This window comes from Sus scrofa, chromosome 17, assembly GCF_054392235.1.
Source record: "Sus scrofa isolate SSC_HxYL_T2T_F1_AM1 chromosome 17, Sscrofa_HxYL_maternal_Yorkshire_Landrace_v2.0, whole genome shotgun sequence".
Taxonomy (NCBI): domain Eukaryota; kingdom Metazoa; phylum Chordata; class Mammalia; order Artiodactyla; family Suidae; genus Sus; species Sus scrofa.
Genome location: NC_139399.1, coordinates 18,026,934 through 18,046,756, shown reverse-complemented (window position 1 = coordinate 18,046,756; position 19,823 = coordinate 18,026,934). Strand labels below are relative to the sequence as shown.

Genomic DNA, 19,823 nt, shown 5'->3' with positions numbered 1-19,823 from the left:
GCCAATCTAAGTGCTACGAAGTTCACAGGATTGATCTCTGAATAAATTATTCTGTATTTCATTTGAGTCACAGATATCAATTGTAATATAGCTTATGTACCACTAAGAAGGAAAAAGTACTGCTAGTTATGATTTGTAAGACTCCATTTGATTATTAAATACCAACAGAATTTACTGACATTTAGATGTGATAATATTGTGTCTTAGAATCTATGAAATAGGGCACTTAAGTGAAGAGATTTCTACTGCTCTGTACAAAGGAATATTTCATGGAGGTATATGTAATAGCTGTAGTAAATCTTCTTATGTTTTCGTTGTGATTGTATGACCTCTGCAATGTCTGTGTTGTTAACAATGGTTTTTAAGTTCTTGACCCTCAGTTCTGTGGTTTGATTGCCAAGTATTAATTGAGTACCTGCCATGTGCTCAGGCTGGTTAATTACTGCGCTGTTGGAATTTCAAATGGTCAGGGCCTCCTCCACCTCTCACTTTCTTGATTCTCCCTCAGCCTTTATTTTAGTGACGAGTAGAGGAGCCCTTCGCCCTGTGGGGAGGGAAATTGTGTTACAGTATTGTGTACAGTACTGCTTCAGTATACCCAGGATCAAATTGCTTTCCCACTGAAGCATATATTGGTGTATACTTTATAAGAAGTAATGTGAAATTGCTTAAATTGTTGAAGTTTCAGCCTTGAAATGTCTTTTGGGTCTGATGTGAGTAATCATTGGCATTTTAATGTAAGAGCAGGCTCCAGCAACACCAAGAGTACAGGGGTGTCAGGAGCAGTATAGCCTGTTGCTCCTGATCTTGGCCAACCTGAGTCCAGGAAATATTTCATTTACCAGGTTGCTGCCTAGGGAACCTGCTTGGTGCTTTTGAGAACAGTTACTAATCCCTCAAGTAGCTTTATCTGGGGGGGACATTTCATCATGGCAGTTGGGCTACATTGCTTCTAGCTGCTGGCACAGATTCAACTGTAGTATATACCTCATTTTACTTAACAGATGTATTTTAGAAGAGATTGCATTTAGACTTTTGGCTGAATTAAATACTTGCAAAAATACATCAGATCATCTTGCCATCTGAAGGATTCCTATAGTCATTTCTATTATAAAAGCAGAAAGTGGCATCACCTTCTCATTGAGCCTCTCTGGCTTTGCTGAGGTACTGTTTGATATATTCAGTTGTCTTAAAGTGGCAGTACTGTCTTCAGCCATTTCAAGAGATGGCTTATGAGTCTCTGTGTTCTGAGAGCTGGCGGCTCCACTAGGCTGGACTATGGATACTCTCAGGTGCTGGTAACCAGTGCCTGTTATTCTAGGACTCGAGACTCTGCTGACCGTTTTGTCTCTTTCTATTCCTCTAGGTTGATGGGAATGTGAGTACCATTTATTGTCAGAACCTGTGTCTCTTGGCAAAGTTGTTTCTTGACCACAAAACACTCTATTATGACGTGGAGCCATTTCTTTTTTATGTACTAACACAGAATGATGTCAAGGGCTGCCACCTTGTTGGGTACTTTTCTAAAGTAAGTATATCAGCTTAAACTGAATTTTTATGGAAATCTGTAACAGTGTTTGCTGGTTCTTACTAGGAGACACTTCAGGATGTAGCACATTCTGGGTGCCGTCAAGCTTTTGGGGAAAGGAAAACTGAAGGAGCACTGAGAAACTTAGGAGGTGCCAGCCAGTGCCTAGTAACATTCAACAGACTGCTCTCCTGGGAGCATAAACCGCTGCTTATACTCCAGAGGGAATACCTTAAAGTGACTTATAGTCTCATGGCAATAACAGATAGAAGTTATGAGATAAACAAAGTCATTACCTTTCTGAGTTTGTTCTCAGTTTAAATCTTCCTAATTTGAATTTTAGGCATAGAGATTAAGAATGTCTAAGAAGTCATTTTTATTAAAGGATATTTTCTCTCCCTCCTTTAATTTTACATTCTCTTGGGGAGAAAAAAAATTTCTTTTGTAGTCAAACACTGTAAGAGATGTGCTTTTATTTAAGCAAGCCCATGGTAAAATCTAAGTGTGTAAAATATAAAATAGTTAAGTGAATAGTCCTAGCTTTAGATGAGTTCTGTTTGTAAGCTATTTCAGTGGTTAAAAATAACTTAAAATATTTTGCTTGATTTATAAAAAACGTATTTGTACCCACCCTGTGTAGCAACACAGTAGGAAATAAAAGCAACTTAGAAATTTTGATAAATCTTCCTGCTTCTTGGTGCCATATTGATGCACCAAGTGTAGCTTTGCAGATAGGTTGGGCTTCAGATTCCTCTGCTCATCTCAGGCATTGACATTCTGTTTTTGAGTTGCAGATGGTGTTGGGTAGTGTTGTTTTATTTTATATTTTTATTCTCTTGAGATGGTTGCTTTGTGGGTAATGGCAGTTCACATTTGTGACCTAACATTGTCCTGTCTTCTCCCAGAGGAGTATTTTTTCCTTGATGTGCATTGCTATTCCCAAAGGACCAGGGCTCTGGTTTTGACTGTTAGTCTTTGTCTCTTAAAAATTAGCATTAGTGTTCAGTCTTACCAGCCTGTTGTTTTAAAACTTGCCTTCTATTTTCTCCACCAGGAAAAGCACTGCCAACAGAAATATAACGTTTCCTGTATAATGATTCTTCCCCAGTACCAACGCAAGGGCTATGGCAGGTTTCTCATCGATTTCAGTAAGGATTATAGTAACATAATTGCTCATTGTCATACTGCTGAATAGGACTTTATAGCCTAAGGCCAGGAGCATGTTTTTACTTTTGGTTAGACATGAAATATTTTAAAATAGCTAATGTTGGATATGAGCTTCTGTGTGATCTATAAGCAAATATCTTTAATTTGTAACTATTAATTTACAGTGGAATGTAGTTTTACTTTATGCAGTAATTCTGTCCCACAACAATATTAAAAACATGTATAACCTACTTAAATAGTACGAATAAAGACGTACAGCACCTGCCCTCTTTTTGTTATCCAGTGTTAGAAAATGTATGCATCATTTTTTAGTTACAGGCTCTACCTTGTGGTTAAAATTTGCAGTGCGCCTTTTTTAAAAAAGTAGAAGCCAATGATGGAGTAAATAATCTGAGTTAAAAATTGAAAATAGTTTTAAAAAGATCATTGTGGAACTTGCATTTTGTTTTATACATTGATAATCTTATTTAGAGAAGTAGATGTATGCTTGGAGTAAATTGATTATTAAGTATTGGTATTCGAAGGCATATTTTCCCTCAGATAATTGCTAAAAATAATAATATTTAAAGGAATACATTCAGAAGAATAATTCAAGCTAAGGATTTTGATTCAGGCAGTTCTTGTAAATATCAGAATTAACTAGTGTTAATTCTCATGTGGACCAGTGAAGCTTATTCTTCTTTTCTGCCTGGCCATAGACTGTATTCCTGGCCATATTTTATTGCAGATATGTTCTATTGCCTTTTTTCTTTTTTTCCCCCCTAGGATTCTTTAGGATTAACCTAAAAACTGAAAGCATTCTTTTGTATTGTGCAATTCATATACAGCTGTTGCCATCTAGTGGTCCACATAAAATTGCAAGGGTGGTTTTCCCCCTTTGTATATTAAATAAAAAGCATTATCATCATGATCTTATCATTGTGGCCTATTAGTATGAAGTCCCAATATTTTTTTGTCTTTTTTTTTTTTTGGCCACACCTACAGCATGTGGAGGTTCCCAGGCTAGAGGTCCAATTGGAGCTGCAGCTGCTGGCCTACACCACAGCTCACGGCAACGCTGGATCCTTAATCCACTGAGTGAGGCCATGGATTGAACCTGTCTCCTCATGGATGCCAGTTAGATTCGTTTCTGCTGTGCCATGACGGGAACTCCTGAAATCCTAATTTTTAACAGTTGGAATTTTTTTGGCCACACCCACAGCATGCAGAAGTTCCCGGGCCAGAGACCAAACCCATACCACAGGTGCTACAATGCTGGATCCTTAACCCGCTGCATCACCCACGGGAATTTCCACCAGTTTGGATATTTTAATGATGTTATTTGTATTAACTTTAGACAAAGTAATACTAACTTAATGTTCAATGTATACAAACTAGGGAATCTTCCTACAAATTTATTTTCAAGTGATTTTGCAATTTTGTTCTTTTTCTTGAAGGAATTTACCTTTGAAATTATAGCCTAGAATACTTGGATTGATTGTGGAAGAAGAAATTCTTATTTTTGTAAACTACTCTCTTATAGACTTTCTGACGTATTTGTGATTTGGGGGTTTCTTTAGGTTATTTGTTATCAAAGCGTGAAGGCCAAGCAGGGTCTCCAGAGAAACCATTATCCGATCTAGGTCGTCTTTCCTACATGGCTTATTGGAAAAGTGTAATATTGGAGTGCCTTTATCACCAAAATGACAAGCAAATCAGCATTAAGAAGCTAAGCAAGCTGACTGGAATCTGCCCTCAAGACATTACTTCCACACTCCACCACCTGCGGATGCTGGACTTTCGGAGTGACCAGTGAGTATCACATCCATTTGCATACCTTCCAAATATTATTAGATCCGGCAGCCAAATTACCAATGAAGGAGCATAAACTAGTATAAGTGGTGTACTTCGTGATCCTAAGCCATCATATTCCTTTCTGTGTTTTATATTGTTGACCGTATATATTTTTAAAATTTTTTTTTTCTTCCTTCTAACTTTTGGACCTAAGCTACTGAATCTCTTATTTTTACTTTATTTATTGGGAGTTCTTTCATAGTACAGGAAGTAATAACTATAGAGACCATGTCAGATAAAATACACCGGTGGTTAATTTCCATACAAATGAGACAAAATGGAATATAGATCAAAGGAAAGGTAGGTTCCCCTTTTCTAGTGTGGTTCAGAAAAGGTCACAAAGGAAAGAGGCATCTGGGCTAGGAGAGTAAAAGAGTATAGGAGAGAAGCAGAAGTTTCAGGGGTGGGAAACTTCAGGGCGGGAAACTGAGTGGCCGAAACAGCCTCAGCTATTGCGCTGGTGGAGTGTGAAGTGTGTCCAGCTTGGGGTTTCTGTGCTCCTCAGTGGTGGCGTCTCCTAGGCATGCTTTCTGTGAAACATTTGTCCTCATCTCCAGGGCTTCCTGGGGCTAGGGCCATAGTTGTCATTTAGTACTCCTTGTGCATCTTTGATCGCTATAAACTTTTCTCTGGTTTCAGATTTGTGATTATCCGCCGGGAAAAACTTATCCAGGATCACATGGCAAAGCTTCAGCTGAATCTGCGGCCCGTGGACGTAGATCCAGAATGTTTGCGCTGGACACCTGTCATAGTCTCCAACTCTGTCGTCTCAGAGGAGGAAGAGGAGGAGGAGGAGGAGGAGGAACAGGAGGAACCTCAGAGCCAGGAGGGGGAGCTGGAGCCGAGTGTAAGGGCACGAGTGGTCCCTGGTGGTGATAGAGGAGCACTCTTGTGGTTTTCATAAGTATTTGTGATGTACATAAACTGCCATCTTAAACCAGCACAGTGAGCTCACATTAGAATTCCCAAGTCTATTTCAGTGATAGGAATCTCAGGAAGATTGGATTTTGTTTACTTATTTGTATATTTTTAAGCCTTGTATCATTAGGAAACCTTCAAATTTGTTATAATGTATTACTTATGAGTAAATATTTCTCATCCAAGTGCCAATAAGCAGCTATATTTGAAGCTGTATAGTAATTGAAGAATCTGAATTGAATCTAAATCTGACCACTGTTTAAAATAAAATGAAGGTACGTTTTCCTTAAAACATTAAGCAAATAATGTGAACATATGCATGTTTTCTAATAGAGCACTAAATAGTTCAGTGGGTACACAAGTGTTTTTAGCCATTAAAGGGTTAATGAGGCACTGTACTACATTGCATCGTTTTCAGTATTTTTCTTCATGTGATGCATACTTTTCTGTGTTCTTTTTTTTAAAGCAGTGCTTTCATCCTTTAAAAATCTGTGCCCTCCTTTGATAAACATGCCTCCGTTTAATGTAATTTAATTTTCAAAATAAAATTAAATATTCAGAATAAAATAAAATATTTACAGAAATTTTCTTTCATTTTTTTGAACAACCCCTTTCTCTAGTCCGTGCCCCGGAGTCCATCCCCTCTCTGTTTATAAATTTTTGTTTCTGAGAAATTTCACAGACTCTCATTTAACACTTCTTGGATTATAAGGGCGATAACGTTCACTTTGTTTACTGAGGACGGTACTGCGTAGTGGTCAGGAGCACTAGCTCGTGGTCAGGCTATCTGCCTTCATACCCCAGCTTCTTCTTTTGCTGTTGCATGACTTGAGACAAGTCACTTAACTTTTTTGTGCCTCAGTTATAAACTCATTTGTAAAATGGGGATATAATAGTACTTCATGTAAGTGTTGTGAAAGTTCAATGAATAACCATAAAGCATTTAAAACAGTGCCTAACATGTAAGAGGTATTTACGTTAGCTCTTAAATCATTGATAACCTTTTTTAAAGCTCTGTTTTCTTATCAATATTTAAAAGGCCAGAATAGGAAATTCTTTTTAATGATTTTTATTTTTTCCATTATAGTTGGTTTACAGTGTTCAGTCAGTTTTCTCCTGTAGAGCGAAATAGATACATAGATGTGTACACATCCTTTTTCTCACATTATCCTCCATCATGTTCCATCACAAGTGACTAATTGTTCCCTGTGCTATACAGTAGAATCTCATTGCTTATCCACTCTAAATGCAATAATTTGCATCTGTAAACCTCAAGCTCCCAGTAGAATAGAAAATATAATCAAATGAGACTGAAAATTAACCAACATGGTTTTATTTTCTAAAATCAGGTGGTGGGGAAGTCTGCATCTTGTGAGAACAAAGAACAAGATTCTTACTCTTCAGTAGAAAGTGAAAAGAAACCAGAAGTTACAGCCCCAGCCAGTTCCACACGTTTGAACAAACAAGTCCTTCCCCGTGACAGTCTTCCTGCCAATAATCAGCCACCTCGGAGAGGCCGCTGGGGGAGGAGAAACAGAAAAACCCAGGAACACTTTGGAGATAAGGATTCCAAACTACTCTTGGAAGAGGCATCAGCTCCTCAGGAACAATATGGCGACTGTGAGGAAAAATCAGAAACATCCCAGGAACAGTACATGGAGGGGGAGGAGCAGTCAGTGGCCTCGCAGGAGCAGCCAAGCCAGGATGGGAAGCCGGATGCTCCCAAGAGAAGACCCAGCGAGGGGCTTGAGCTCTGGCGAGGACCCCTGAAGAAGAGCCCTGAGCCTCTGAAGTGTGGGCTGCCAGAAGGCCATGACCGGTTGCCCCGGCACTTCGGCGAGGGGCGCTACGGGGATGCGGATGGGGCCCGGGCCCTGATGCGGGAATGCAGCGAGAGCAGTGAGGAGGAGGAGCCTGAGAGCCCTCGGTCTAGCTCCCCCCCAGTCCTCACCAAGCCCACGCTGAAGCGGAAGGTGAGCCCCCTTCCCGCCCTGGAGCTCCTTGAGCTCTCAGAATCAGCACAGGGATTCTGAGTGTGTTGGCCTTTCAGCCTCAGGCCTCAGGGTAGCTTCTGTAGCTTGTGATCTTCCCAGTGAGCCTTTGAAATGGGCACTGACTTCTCTGGGTTCACGGGAATTCACTTAGAAGTCATCACCTCACTCAAGGCCAACAAACTGTTTTCAGCTTGCTGGTATGATTTCAGGTTATGACTTTTTAGGGATTTTAAAAGTATGTACAGCTGAGAAATGTTTCATCTTCACCTAGAAGAGGAGAGGAAGATATTACAAGTGGAACAGAAAGTGGGCGTATCGGTGCCCTGTGTTGGGAGCTCAGAGCCTTTCTTCTCACTTGGGCATTACTCTCTCCTCCCATCCCTCTCTCTCGTCTTCACCCCTCCTGTGGTTTGACTTTGTTTTAAAAGTATTTTCTGGAGTTCTTGTTGTGGCACTTTGGAAGTGAATCAGACTAGGAACCACGAGGTTGCAGGTTTGATCCATGGCCTCGCTCAGAGAGTTAAGAATCTGGCGCCATGGTGAGCTGTGGTGTAGGTCGCAGACTCGGCCCCAATCCTGCATTGCTGTGGCTGTGGCATAGGCTGGCAGCTGTAGCTCCGATTGGACCCCTAGCCTGGGAACTTCCATATGCTGCAGGTGCGGCCCTAAAAAAAAAAAGGAAAAAAAGTAAAAGTATTTTCTAAACTATATCGCATCATCTTGCAAAGTCTGAATGATGGTCAGATTATTAATAAATGTGCATTTATAATAATAAATTCTATTAAATTGTGTACCAGAAGTATCCCAGGATGTGGAGTGAACTTTAAACATTGCTACAGGCCAGCAGACTGAAGTGGGACAGCTTTCATCTAAAGCAATGAAATCATTCTTTTTTTTTTTTTTTTTGTCTTTTTGCCATTTCTTGGGCTGCTCCCACTCCCGCGGCATATGGAGGTTCCCAGGCTAGGGGTCCAATCGGAGCTTTTGCCACAGCCACAGCAACGCCAGACCTGAGCTCAGTCTGCGACCTAAACCACAGCTCACGGCAACGCCAGATCCTTAACCCACTGAGCAAGGCCAGGGATTGAAGCTGCGTCCTCATGAATACTAGTCAGATTCGTTTCCACTGAGCCACAATGAGAAATGCCCTAAAAAAAAAAGTTTTCCATTTTAGAACAGTTTCAGATTTATAGATTTATTGCAGGGAAAGTACAAAAAGTCCCTATGTTCCCCACACCCATTTTCCCCTATTATTAGCCCTTTACCTTGGTATGGTACATTTGTCACAGATAGTGAACCAGCGCTGATACATTATTAACTAGAATTCATACTTTATTCAGATTTCCTCAGTTTTCCCCAGTGTTCTCCTTCTGCCTCAGGATCCCATCCAGCACAGCCCATTACATTTAGTCATCATGTCTCTTTAAGCCCCTCTTGTCTATGACAGTTTCTGGCACTCCTTGGTTTTGATGGCCTTGGCAGTTTTGAGGAGTACTAGCCGGATATTAGAAGGGGTGATGTGTTTTGCAAAGAAGACCACAGAGGTGAAGTGCCGTCATCGCAGCATAAAAGCCATCAGTATTCACCGATATACCCACTACAAGGGGATTTGCCATCAGTGTGCCCTCTCATTGTTATGTTAACCTCACTTATCTGGCTCTGGTTGTTTGTCAGCTTCCTCCACTGTAGAGTTACTCCTTTTTTTCCACACCCTTTCCCATACTGTACTCTTTGGAAAGAAGTTACTGCCCGCAGCCACACTTGAGATGTGGGGAGTTATATTCTACTCCCTAAGAGCAGCATATCTGTATTAATTATTTGGAATGCTGCTTAAGAGATTTATCTGTTCTTCTTCATCTGTTTATTTATTCAGGCATTTATTTATATTAGTATGGACTCAGAGATATTTACTTTATACTTTGAGTTATAATCAAAGTTCTGCCACTTCATTTATTAATTTGTTGCTCAAATTATTCCAGATTCAGCCATTTATTAATTTGTTGCTCAAATTATTCCAGATTCAGCCATTAGGAGCTTTTTCTGCTTTTGCTCAATGTGCAAACCCTCATCATTGTAAAGTTGTTTTGTTTTGAGTACTTCCTTACATTTTTGTGCTACAAAATATTCCAGGAGTTCCCATCATGGCTCAGTGATTAGCGAATCCAACTAGGAACCATGAGGTTGCGGGTTCGATCCTTGGCCTTGCTCAGTGGGTTAAGGATCTTGCGTGGCTATGGCTGTGGTGTAGGCCAGTGGCTACAGCTCCGATTGGACCCCTAGCCTGGGAATCTCCAGTTGGTGCCTGTGTGGCCCTAGAAAAGGCAAAAAGACCAAAAAAAAAAAAAAAAAAAAAAAATTCCAGGTTCATGTTGTGTTTATCATGCCCCAATCCTATAATCAGACATTTCTTCAAAGAGTAGGGCCATGTTTAATCTAGTTTGAAAATTGTGTTCTCAACTAGAAGGACTACTAAATTTAAAGTAGAGAAAAATTCTACTATTCTTTATATAACTATGAATAATATATCTTTGCAATCTTAGGCTTATATTGTCTATTTATAAGATGAAATTATACTACTTCCCCATGTAAAAAGACAATAGGGAGTTCCTGTTGTGGCTCAGCAGGTTAAGAACTGGACATAGTGTCTGTGAGGATGCAGGTTCGATCCCTGGCCTCACTCAGTGGGTTAAGGATCCAGTGTTGCCACAAGCTGTGGCATAGATCTCCAATGTGGCTCAGATCCGGTGTTGGTGTAGCTGTGGTGTAGGCCTCAGCTGTACCCCTGGTTTGACCCCTAGCCCAGGAATTTCCCAGCCCACAGGTTTGGTCTTTAAAAGAAAAAAGAAAAAAAAAAAAAACAGTATTATAATAGGCAGTGAGATCATGTATAAGATACTCGGACATGAAGTTTTGAAAAAATTCACTTGACTCGGAGTCAAGCTATTTTACAGCCATTTCTATACTGACTGGATATGACCTTAAAGCAGGTCCTATAACTTCTCTGGCCTCTCTAGAATGAGGTGATTGAAGTAGATCAGTTTTGGTGATGTGATATCTAATATTATATGATCTAAGGTGTTAAATCAACCCTAGTACACAGTTGTGTCTAATGTGCCAAATTCCAATAACAGATTTATTTTACTTTTGAAATTCTCACCAATACCAAGGAAATCTGTACTGACTCCGAATTCCCACGCTGCTCTGTGACTCTTTGTGGATAGCTCCTGAAAACAGTGTACAGCATTCCTAATGGTTCTGCTGACCTGCACAGTAGAGCTGTGAGACAAAGTGTTTTGTTTTTTGTTTTGTTTTGTTTTGTTTTCTTTTGTGGAAAGAGAATTTAAGGGACTAGGCTCTGTGTCATTTCAGTATTGAAATAAGCAGCTCCCTAGGGTGTTAAAATTAATGGAACTGTTAGTAATACCTGCTCTTTGGGTGTGCCTGTCTCTATTTTTTTACAAAGTTGTATTCAGTGATAATTTGTGTCTGTGATACTTTAGGTATAGTATCTTACTCTAGTATTTTGAAATAACATTCAAAATGTCTTTTGGCAAACAGCATCCTCATTTTATATGTGTTAATCCTATTAGGTTTAAAAACTATTAATTGTGTTATTAGTGGAAATGATAGCATTCATTACTGTCAATAAAATGCTTTCTTTCTCTTTTAAATAGAAACCAATTCTTCACCGAAGAAGGCGAGTCCGAAAGCGCAAACACCACAATAGCAGTGTGGTCACAGAGACCATTTCTGAGACCACAGAGGTATTAGACGAGCCTTTTGAAGACTCTGACTCGGAAAGGCCGATGCCAAGGTTAGAACCCACATTTGAGATTGACGAGGAGGAGGAAGAGGATGAGAATGAGCTCTTCTCTAGAGGGTACTTCCGTCGCTTGTCCTCCCAAGATGTTCTCAGGTGTCGATCTGCTTCTAAGAGGAAGTCAAAAGATGAAGACGATGACGAAGAGTCAGACGATGTTGATGGTATGTTTCACAGACCTGTTGCTTATTGCAGTTCTCTTGCAACAGAAAGGGCTGAAGACAGACATGACCCATTGGGCATGTGCAGGACAGCTTGTAGCTTCTAAAGAGTTGTAGGAAGTGTATTCATTCTCATTTTCTTTTTCAGTTCTTTGTCCTTTTATAAAAATGCTTTTTCCTAGTTCCTCCTTCAACTTACAACCTTTTTTGCCTCTGTAGAAAATATCTTGCTGTTAGGAAATTGTTCTTTTTTGCCTAATTTTCTCTCAGCCATTATCTGAATCATTTGTTAATGGGTAGATTAGACTTAGCATAAGGAAAATATCTAATTAATAACCCTTTCCTAGAATGTGCAGTCTATAGACACAGTGTGTTTTGCTAATTATGTATGCTGAATGCTTAAAAGAGGCACTCAGTAAATATTGTTAAATAAATAGGTGCTTAGAAGGTAGTTCTTAAATAAGGTCAGATACATGTCAGTTTGGACTCACTTCAAATCTGTTCCTGAATCATATTTCTATTATGTCTTAGCTAGTAGTATAATAGATATTTATTAGTAAATTTCTAATGAAAGGTAACTGTACCTAAAAATAAGTTAAATTTTATGGCATAGCTAAAAATCCAGTGATTAGCCTTGTCATTTCCTCTTTAGAGATTAAAAAATGAGCTCATATATGACTTGGGTCTCAAACTAGTCATTCGCATCTTAGCCTGAAGTTTTTGCCCCTGTGTCACTCTGCCTCTGTCTGCAGTGATTGCCTTGATGGGCTCGAACTGAGCTGCTTTGCTTTGCTTGGTACATAAATCTGTAGCTTTTATGTACCAACTAGTTGAGCTTTTATTCTCCTTTTAAAAATAAATTCAATTTCAAATCTAGCATTTTCTCCAGTCTTATATTTTTATGTACTTTTAATGTAGTGATAAGATGAATAAATTTTTTGCTTTATTCTGAATGATTTTCCAGAATTACATTTTGAGATATAGAACTAAAAATTGTAATTGTAAAAAATGTGGCACTTTATTAAAATTCTATCTTGGATCATTGCAGATTAAAATAATCTCTAAGTTCCTGTTGGACAAAGTTTTCTCTAAAGTAGCCATTACCTTTGTTTTCAGGTTATTACTGCTAACTATACCTTTTAGTCCCACTGGTTCCCCCCTGCACTCCCCAAAATTCCATTCTTACATTGGTGTTCTTCCCTTTAAAAAGTAATGGGAAATGTGAATGTACTTAATTCCACACCAAACTGTAGTATCTGAAAATGGTTAAAATGGTGAACTTTATATGCTGTGCATATATTCATTCATATATGAATATATATGATACTCCAGTTTTTAGAAATAGAAAAAATTAATGAGAATATAATGCTGATATCAAATTTATTTCTGATAAACCATTGTCATTGGTACTTTAACTTTTGCTTCAGGTCAGTATTTGTCCAGGACTACATGCCTTGCAGCTATTCCTGTACAAACACTTTGGTTGGGAACAATGTGGGATTGTTCAGTCGTGGCCTAGAATCATTGGCTTACAATATTACCTGAAATAATGATTTTGGTAGAAACTAAGAAACCCAGAGCAGTAATACAAATGGCGAACAGAAAAAAAAAAAAAAAAAAAAAAAAAGCAATGAGCTGATTTGTAATTTAAACAGCAAAGACAGCTTGTCTACAGTAGTTGTAAGGGAGTTCCCACAGTGGTGCAGTGGGTTAAGAATCCAGCTGCAAGAGTTCCTGTGGTGGCACAGCAGTAACAAACCTAACTAGTATCCATGGGGACACAGGTTCAGTCCCTGGCCTTGCTCCGTGGGTTAAGGATCTGGCATTGCGGTGAGCTGTGGTGTAGGTTGCAGATGCAGCTTGGATCTGGCATTGCTGTGCCTGTGATGTAGGATGGCAGCTACAGCTCCAATTCGACCTCAAGCCTGGGACCTTCCATATGCCGTGGGTACAGCCCTTAAAAAAAAAAAAAGAATCCAACTGCACCAACTGCAGTGGCAGGGGTTGCTGCAGCGGCATGCATTCAGTCCCTGGGTGGCTCAGTGGGTTAAAGGATCCCACAACAGCTGAGGCGTAGGTTGCAGCAGCTGCTCAGATTCCGTCCCTGGCCTGGGTACTTCCATATGCCCAGGGTGCAGCCATAAATAAATAAATACATGAAGTAGCTATAAGGACTGTTTAGTATATGCATCTTTGTAAAGCTTATCTCCGTTTTCTAGATACGAAACTGAATCTTAGAGTAACTTCCCAAAGCTATACGGTTGGTAGTGATAAACTTGCACTGCCTTGAACTAGTTAGTGGGTAGGATTCTTTCATTGTTCTGTCAGTTCCATTATGTGACTTGAGAAGATCTCAGTAATTAGGTTTTTCCTGAGATTTTCTTAACCTGAAAATGAAGATAATCAGGAGTTTGGGATGATTACTCATTTCTCTTGTATGGGTTATCTCACAAGATCCTGTAATCTTTTTTTTTTTTTTTTTTTTTAATCCCTCCTGTGCAGACACTCCTATCCTAAAGCCAGTATCTCTATTGAGAAAATGTGATGTGAAGGATTCTCCTCTGGAGCCAGATACATCCACGCCCATGAAAAAGAAGAAGGGGTGGCCCAAAGGCAAGAGCCGAAAGCCAGTGCACTGGAAGAAGAGACCTGGTCGCAAGCCGGGACTCAAGTTGAGTCGGGAGATGGTGCCCGTGTCTGCTCAAGAATGCGTTGTTGAGCCCGTTGTCCCCCTTCCTAAACCTGGACGTAAATCCAAAATTCAAGAGAATGAAGAAACTGTTGAACCAAAAGACGACTTGCCTTTAACTGAGGAAAGGAAGGAAGAGGAGGAGCTGCCGGCGGAAGCAGAGGATGGCGAGGATGGGGAGGAGGAGGACACAGCCAGCAGTGGTGTCCGGGCGGGGTCTCCGGTGGACAGCAGCAGCCCCGAGGCAGAAGCCAAGGAACCCGAGGCAGGGGAGGAGGAGGAGAAGCCCCGGGTCCCCGCAGAGCAGCGGCCGGTGGTGGAGGAGCCGCGGGAGCTGGAGCGGCGTGAGCAGGAGGAGGAGGAGGACGCAGCTGCTGAGACCAACCAGAGCGAAGACCACGATGCAGATGATGAAGATGATGGGCACCCGGAGTCCTCGAAGAAGGAGGAGCCAGAGGGGCAGCCAGCCCAGGAGGATGTCACAGAGGAGCCCGGCAGCCAGGGCTCTTTTTTAGATCCTAATGTACAGAGCAGTAGGGAGAACCCAAAGGAGAAAGATGACACAGAGCCGGAGTCAGAGGAGGAGCAGACGTCCCAGGAGGCGTCCGTGCTGTCGGAGCACATGCCAGGCTCTGAGGACGATCACGAGGAAGAGTCGCACTCGAAGGAGGAGCTGATGGAGTTGAAAGGGGAGGAAGAGATTGCTCACAGCGAGCTGGATCTGGAAACCGTGCAGGCCGTGCAGTCTCTGACCCAGGAGGAGAGCAGCGAGCACGAGGGGGCCTACCCCGACTGCGAGGAGACCCTGGCGGCCTGCCAGACCCTGCAGAGCTACACCCAGGCCGATGAGGACCCCCAGATGTCCCTGGTGGAAGACTGCCACGCCTCGGAGCACAACAGCCCGCTGTCTTCCGTCCAGTCCCACCCCAGTCAGTCGGTGCGCTCGGTCAGCAGCCCCAGCGTGCCCGCCCTGGAGAGCAGCTACACCCAGATCAGCCCCGAGCAGGGGTCCCTGTCCGCACCTTCCATGCAGAACATGGAGACCAGCCCCATGATGGACGTGCCTTCCGTATCTGACCACTCTCAGCAGGTGGTGGACAGCGGCTTCAGCGACCTGGGCAGCATCGAGAGCACCACGGAGAACTATGAGAACCCCAGCAGTTACGACTCCACGATGGGCGGCAGCATCTGTGGGAACAGCTCCTCCCAGAGCAGCTGTTCCTACGGCGGGCTGGCGTCCTCCAGCAGCCTCACCCAGAGCAGCTGCGTGGGCACGCAGCAGATGGCCGGCATGGGCGGGAGCTGCAGCCTCATGCCGCAGAGTGGCGTCCAGCCCGCCGCCAACTGCAGCATCAAGTCGCCCCAGAGCTGTGTGGTGGAGAGGCCCCCCAGCAACCAGCAGCCACCCCCTCCCCAGCCACCCCCACAGCCGCCGCCGCCCCCGCCAGCGCCACAGCCTCCGCCCCAGCCCCCGCCCCCGCAGCCCCAGCAGCCCCCGCCCCCACCCCCACCCCAGCAGCAGCCCCCTCTGTCCCAGTGCAGCATGAACAACAGTTTCACTCCGGCACCCATGATCATGGAGATCCCAGAGTCCGGAAGTGCGGGGAACATCAGCATCTACGAGAGGATCCCGGGGGACTTCGGTGCTGGCAGCTACTCCCAGCCGTCAGCCACCTTCAGTCTCGCCAAGTTGCAGCAGCTGACTAACACCATTATGGACCCCCATGCCATGCCTTATAGCCATTCTCCTGCTGTGACTTCCTATGCAACCAGTGTTTCTCTGTCCAACACAGGATTGGCTCAGCTGGCTCCGTCTCACCCTTTAGCTGGGACTCCTCAAGCACAAGCCACCATGACGCCGCCCCCGAACTTGGCCTCCACCACCATGAACCTCACGTCCCCTCTGCTGCAGTGCAACATGTCTGCCACCAACATCGGCATTCCCCACACTCAGAGGTTGCAAGGACAGATGCCAGTCAAGGGGCACATCTCCATACGCTCCAAGTCCGCGCCCCTGCCCTCCGCAGCGGCTCACCAGCAGCAGCTGTATGGCCGCAGCCCGCCCGCAGTTGCCATGCAGGCCGGCCCCCGTGCATTGGCCGTTCAGCGTGGTATGAACATGGGGGTTAACTTAATGCCAACCCCTGCCTATAATGTCAATTCCATGAATATGAACACCTTGAACGCCATGAACAGCTATCGAATGACACAGCCCATGATGAACAGCAGTTACCATAGTAACCCTGCCTACATGAACCAGACAGCACAGTATCCTATGCAGATGCAGATGGGGATGATGGGGAGCCAGGCCTATACCCAGCAGCCTATGCAGCCAAACCCTCATGGAAACATGATGTACACTGGCCCCTCCCATCACAGCTACATGAACGCTGCTGGCGTGCCCAAGCAGTCACTCAACGGACCTTACATGAGAAGATGAGCAAGGCGGACTTAGGGTGAAAAACTTAAATATATATAAATAAAGGAACCTTTTATACTGACAAACCAGAGAAAAATGGACCTTTTTTCCAGTTAAAATATTGCTGTAGATTTAGAGAAATTTTTCTTTGGTTTATTTTATTTTTTAGAAAATCTGGTCTTCTCTTTTTTGGGGGGTTTGTTTTGTTCTGGGTTTTGGTTTTCTTCACAATCTTGAACATTTTACAGTAGAACTCATCTAAAAATGGATTTGGGGAATAGGGGAAACATGCACAAAAATCTTTTCATAATTAAAAAAGAGCCTTACTTTCTTTACATACCACATGGACAGAATTTGTGTAAAAGCGAATTATCTTTATTTTATTTTAAGATGTATGTTTCCCCTCACTGTTTGCAGCTCCCAATGTTGTCATTTTTAAATGTTCTGTATACATCTCGAGGGTTAGCCAGACCCTTTCCTCCAAACCCAGCCTTTCATTCCCTACTTCATTCCAGCAGGAGGCACTTATGGGAGACTCGGACGGGGACATGGAGAACACCCAAGCTCCTTAAACTTATTATTATTGTTAATATTATTATTATTATTATTAATAAAGTGAGGCAGGAAAATGCTTCTCCTCTTAAAATCCCCTCCACTCCCTACACAAGCATAAACACACACACACACACACACACACACACACACCTCTTGAAACCTTTCCCCAAGAATGTTTCTTTGTAGATGGACTTCATTGAAATGTTTGTTTTTTCTTAAATGTAATATAATTTTTTTTTTTTTTTACTACTCCCACTCAGCACTCAGAGACACAAAAACAATACTGTAAGTCTCAGTTTAACGGCAGAATCTCAGAGGAAAGCTGTTTGCAATCCTAATCCGGTCTTGGAGGAATAGAAATGGTCAATTAACAATCAGAAAGAGGAAATTAACCTCTGTTGTTATTAACACCTGATGAATCAGCCATAACGCACACACTCCTCGCAGCCTCTTGTTTTCAGTATGTACTTTGAGATGCCAAGGGTCTTGATTCTTGAGCCTTCGACTCTGATGAAACTCGGCAGTCCCTAGTGATCAGCCTCTCACGTTCTCACGTAAAGCGTCGGTGGATGACGTCAGTGATCTGAGAAACACCTGAGTAACCTTTGACATTGTTCGCCTTGTGCTGGAAGGGATGACGCGGAGTGTGTGTCTTAAGGGAGAGCGTGGTGTGAGTTTTATAGCTACTTACGTACCTCTAGTTTTCATTTGTCCTTTGAGATCCCGAGTTCATCCCCTGTGAATCAGAGTGCGCCAGCCCCGCCCCTGTGAGGGGCTGAAGAGAAGAGGGATAAACCAACCACCAGCATAGTCGGGCAAATCTGGACAGCAGGGTTTTAGCAGGCTCCTATGTTGCACCCAACTTCATTCTCTTTTCTCTTGTGCAGCCAGTTCGCCCATTTTCTTCTTGTTACTTGCTCCAGGGATAGGTAAAAAAAAAAATTATATATATATATAAAAGTATATATATATACAATATGTTCCATCATTAGAAGATGGAAACTATTATACCACTTGGTATGTGCAGTCAAATATCCAAAAGGGGGGAAGTACTGCTTAAAGAAATACCTGTAAGCGTTAAACTCTCTCCTTTATTTGTACATTTTATATAGATAAATTTTTGAAGTACGAATTAGGCATTAAATTTTTTCAAATGCACAGGTTTGTTGGTTTTTTTTTATACACTTTAATTGACTTTCTCAATTAAGTGTGTTAGGTAGAGAAAGGCAGAATCCCACATCTTCCCGCTATCAATTCTGAGCATGTGCAAGGCTGTGTAGGACCCAGTTTCTCTGTATATACGATTCCAGTTCCCAGTCCGCTGTGTAGAATGTGCACTGTGCTGCCTCTGCCTACTCTTCGGCTCTGTCATTGCTTCCTGTTGGGGTGGGGGTGGGGGGGGTCGGGAGGGAGGTGTATGGGGAGGAGGGGGGGGTCAAGGCAGAAGGAGAAGCTGTTGAAATGAGGGCCGTGAATTCAGTTTCTGTTGGTTTGCAATTGTGTTTGGTTTTGTTTCTTTAAAAAAAAAAAAAAAATTCAATCGGGCAGCTCCCTTTTCCACAAGCCTTTTTGTGACTTTAGAACTATTGTAGAGAAAATGTTCTTTTCTATATTATAAAAGAAATTATCCAACACAGTAATATTGGTACCTGTCATTTTTTCACTTCTGTTTAAAAAAAAATGTATTTTTAGCAAGATAACTTGGGTAATCTTCTAAAAAAGAAATTTAAAAACTCACTGTTAGTGACTTTGATGCCTTTTAAAATAAGAGCTTTTTCATTTCATTCCATCTTTAAAATTTTTTATCTTTGTTGTAGAATATTAAAAACTATTTTAAGAAAGATAAAAATTCTCTTTAAAGAGATCTCTAGAGTGTGTGAATAGAGCTCCAGATGCCTCTAAAAGCCGCATGTACAAATGAAGCTAAGTCTATTCCTGTCTGTTTATATTTGCTTTTCCTGTTTTGTAACCTCTTTGTACTTTGTTCATGGTGACTTGTAAGCTAAGGGGAAGGGGTGCCTAGATGCCTTTGTATTTCTCCATGTCACGCGCTCCTGGGCCAGCTGGTCTCCTTCCTCTCCTGTATGTAATATCACTTTTTTTTCCCCTTTCTAGCAAGTACTTTCAAAAGAACTCTGTACATTTTAACATAAAAAAAAATAAATTATGTTGAGCCATTTTGGATGTCTGTCTTGCATGTGGAATTTTTCTTCCTTCCAAATATTTGAAACTCCCCAATTCTTTTTCTACACCAATTTCATGTTCCTCTTTATATGCCAAGTATAAGTTCTTGACCTTTGCTTTGAGATATCAGTTTTCATTCATAAATGTGTTTAAATGCCAAGAAAATAGATGGTTTTCTGTTTTGCCAAGAAAATGGTATTATAACCTCACTTTGGATTTTTTTAGGGAAACCCATTTGAAAACTTAAAGGGATTGTAGTTCCTTCAGTCAGAGAAGGGAAATAAGAGTTGCAGCAACAAGTAGCTCCCAGGTTTGGAACAAAGCAGTGCTTTTTTTTTTCTCCTCTCATTTGACCTGATTATGTAATCTAGGAAGGTTTGCCAGAAATCCAGGTCCTAAACATTGATGCTCTTTTCTGATACTTTGAGTTACTGTGTTCACCTCTCATCATTAAGAGTTTAGAATATAAGGGAGATTCCAGAATTAGATTTAGCTTTGGGAAATTGACAGCTTCTTGGTTAGGGAGGTAAGGTAGGTAGGTACCTGTTTGAATGC

General features: G+C 42.0%; 1 protein-coding gene across 16 annotated transcripts in view; it reads left to right on the top strand.

The window, feature by feature from the left end:
• Window positions 1–19,268, top strand: part of KAT6A (lysine acetyltransferase 6A) — a 107,643-nt gene extending 88,375 nt beyond the window's left edge. For 4 of the 16 annotated variants that reach the window (XM_085004281.1, XM_021078038.2, XM_085004282.1 and 1 more), the window contains 7 exons: window positions 1,367–1,528; window positions 2,583–2,676; window positions 4,255–4,486; window positions 5,168–5,375; window positions 6,796–7,419; window positions 11,115–11,424; window positions 13,924–16,615. In XM_085004281.1, the coding sequence (XP_084860407.1) occupies window positions 1,367–1,528; window positions 2,583–2,676; window positions 4,255–4,486; window positions 5,168–5,375; window positions 6,796–7,419; window positions 11,115–11,424; window positions 13,924–16,550 (4,257 nt within the window). In that variant the 3' untranslated portion in view covers window positions 16,551–16,615. Of the gene's footprint in view, window positions 1–1,366; window positions 1,529–2,582; window positions 2,677–4,254; window positions 4,487–5,167; window positions 5,376–6,795; window positions 7,420–11,114; window positions 11,425–13,923; window positions 16,616–18,493 lie in introns of those variants that run through there. The other 12 variants (XM_085004292.1, XM_085004289.1, XM_085004290.1 and 9 more) reach the window with 7 other exon arrangements.
• The last annotated feature ends 555 nt before the right edge of the window (window positions 19,269–19,823 follow it).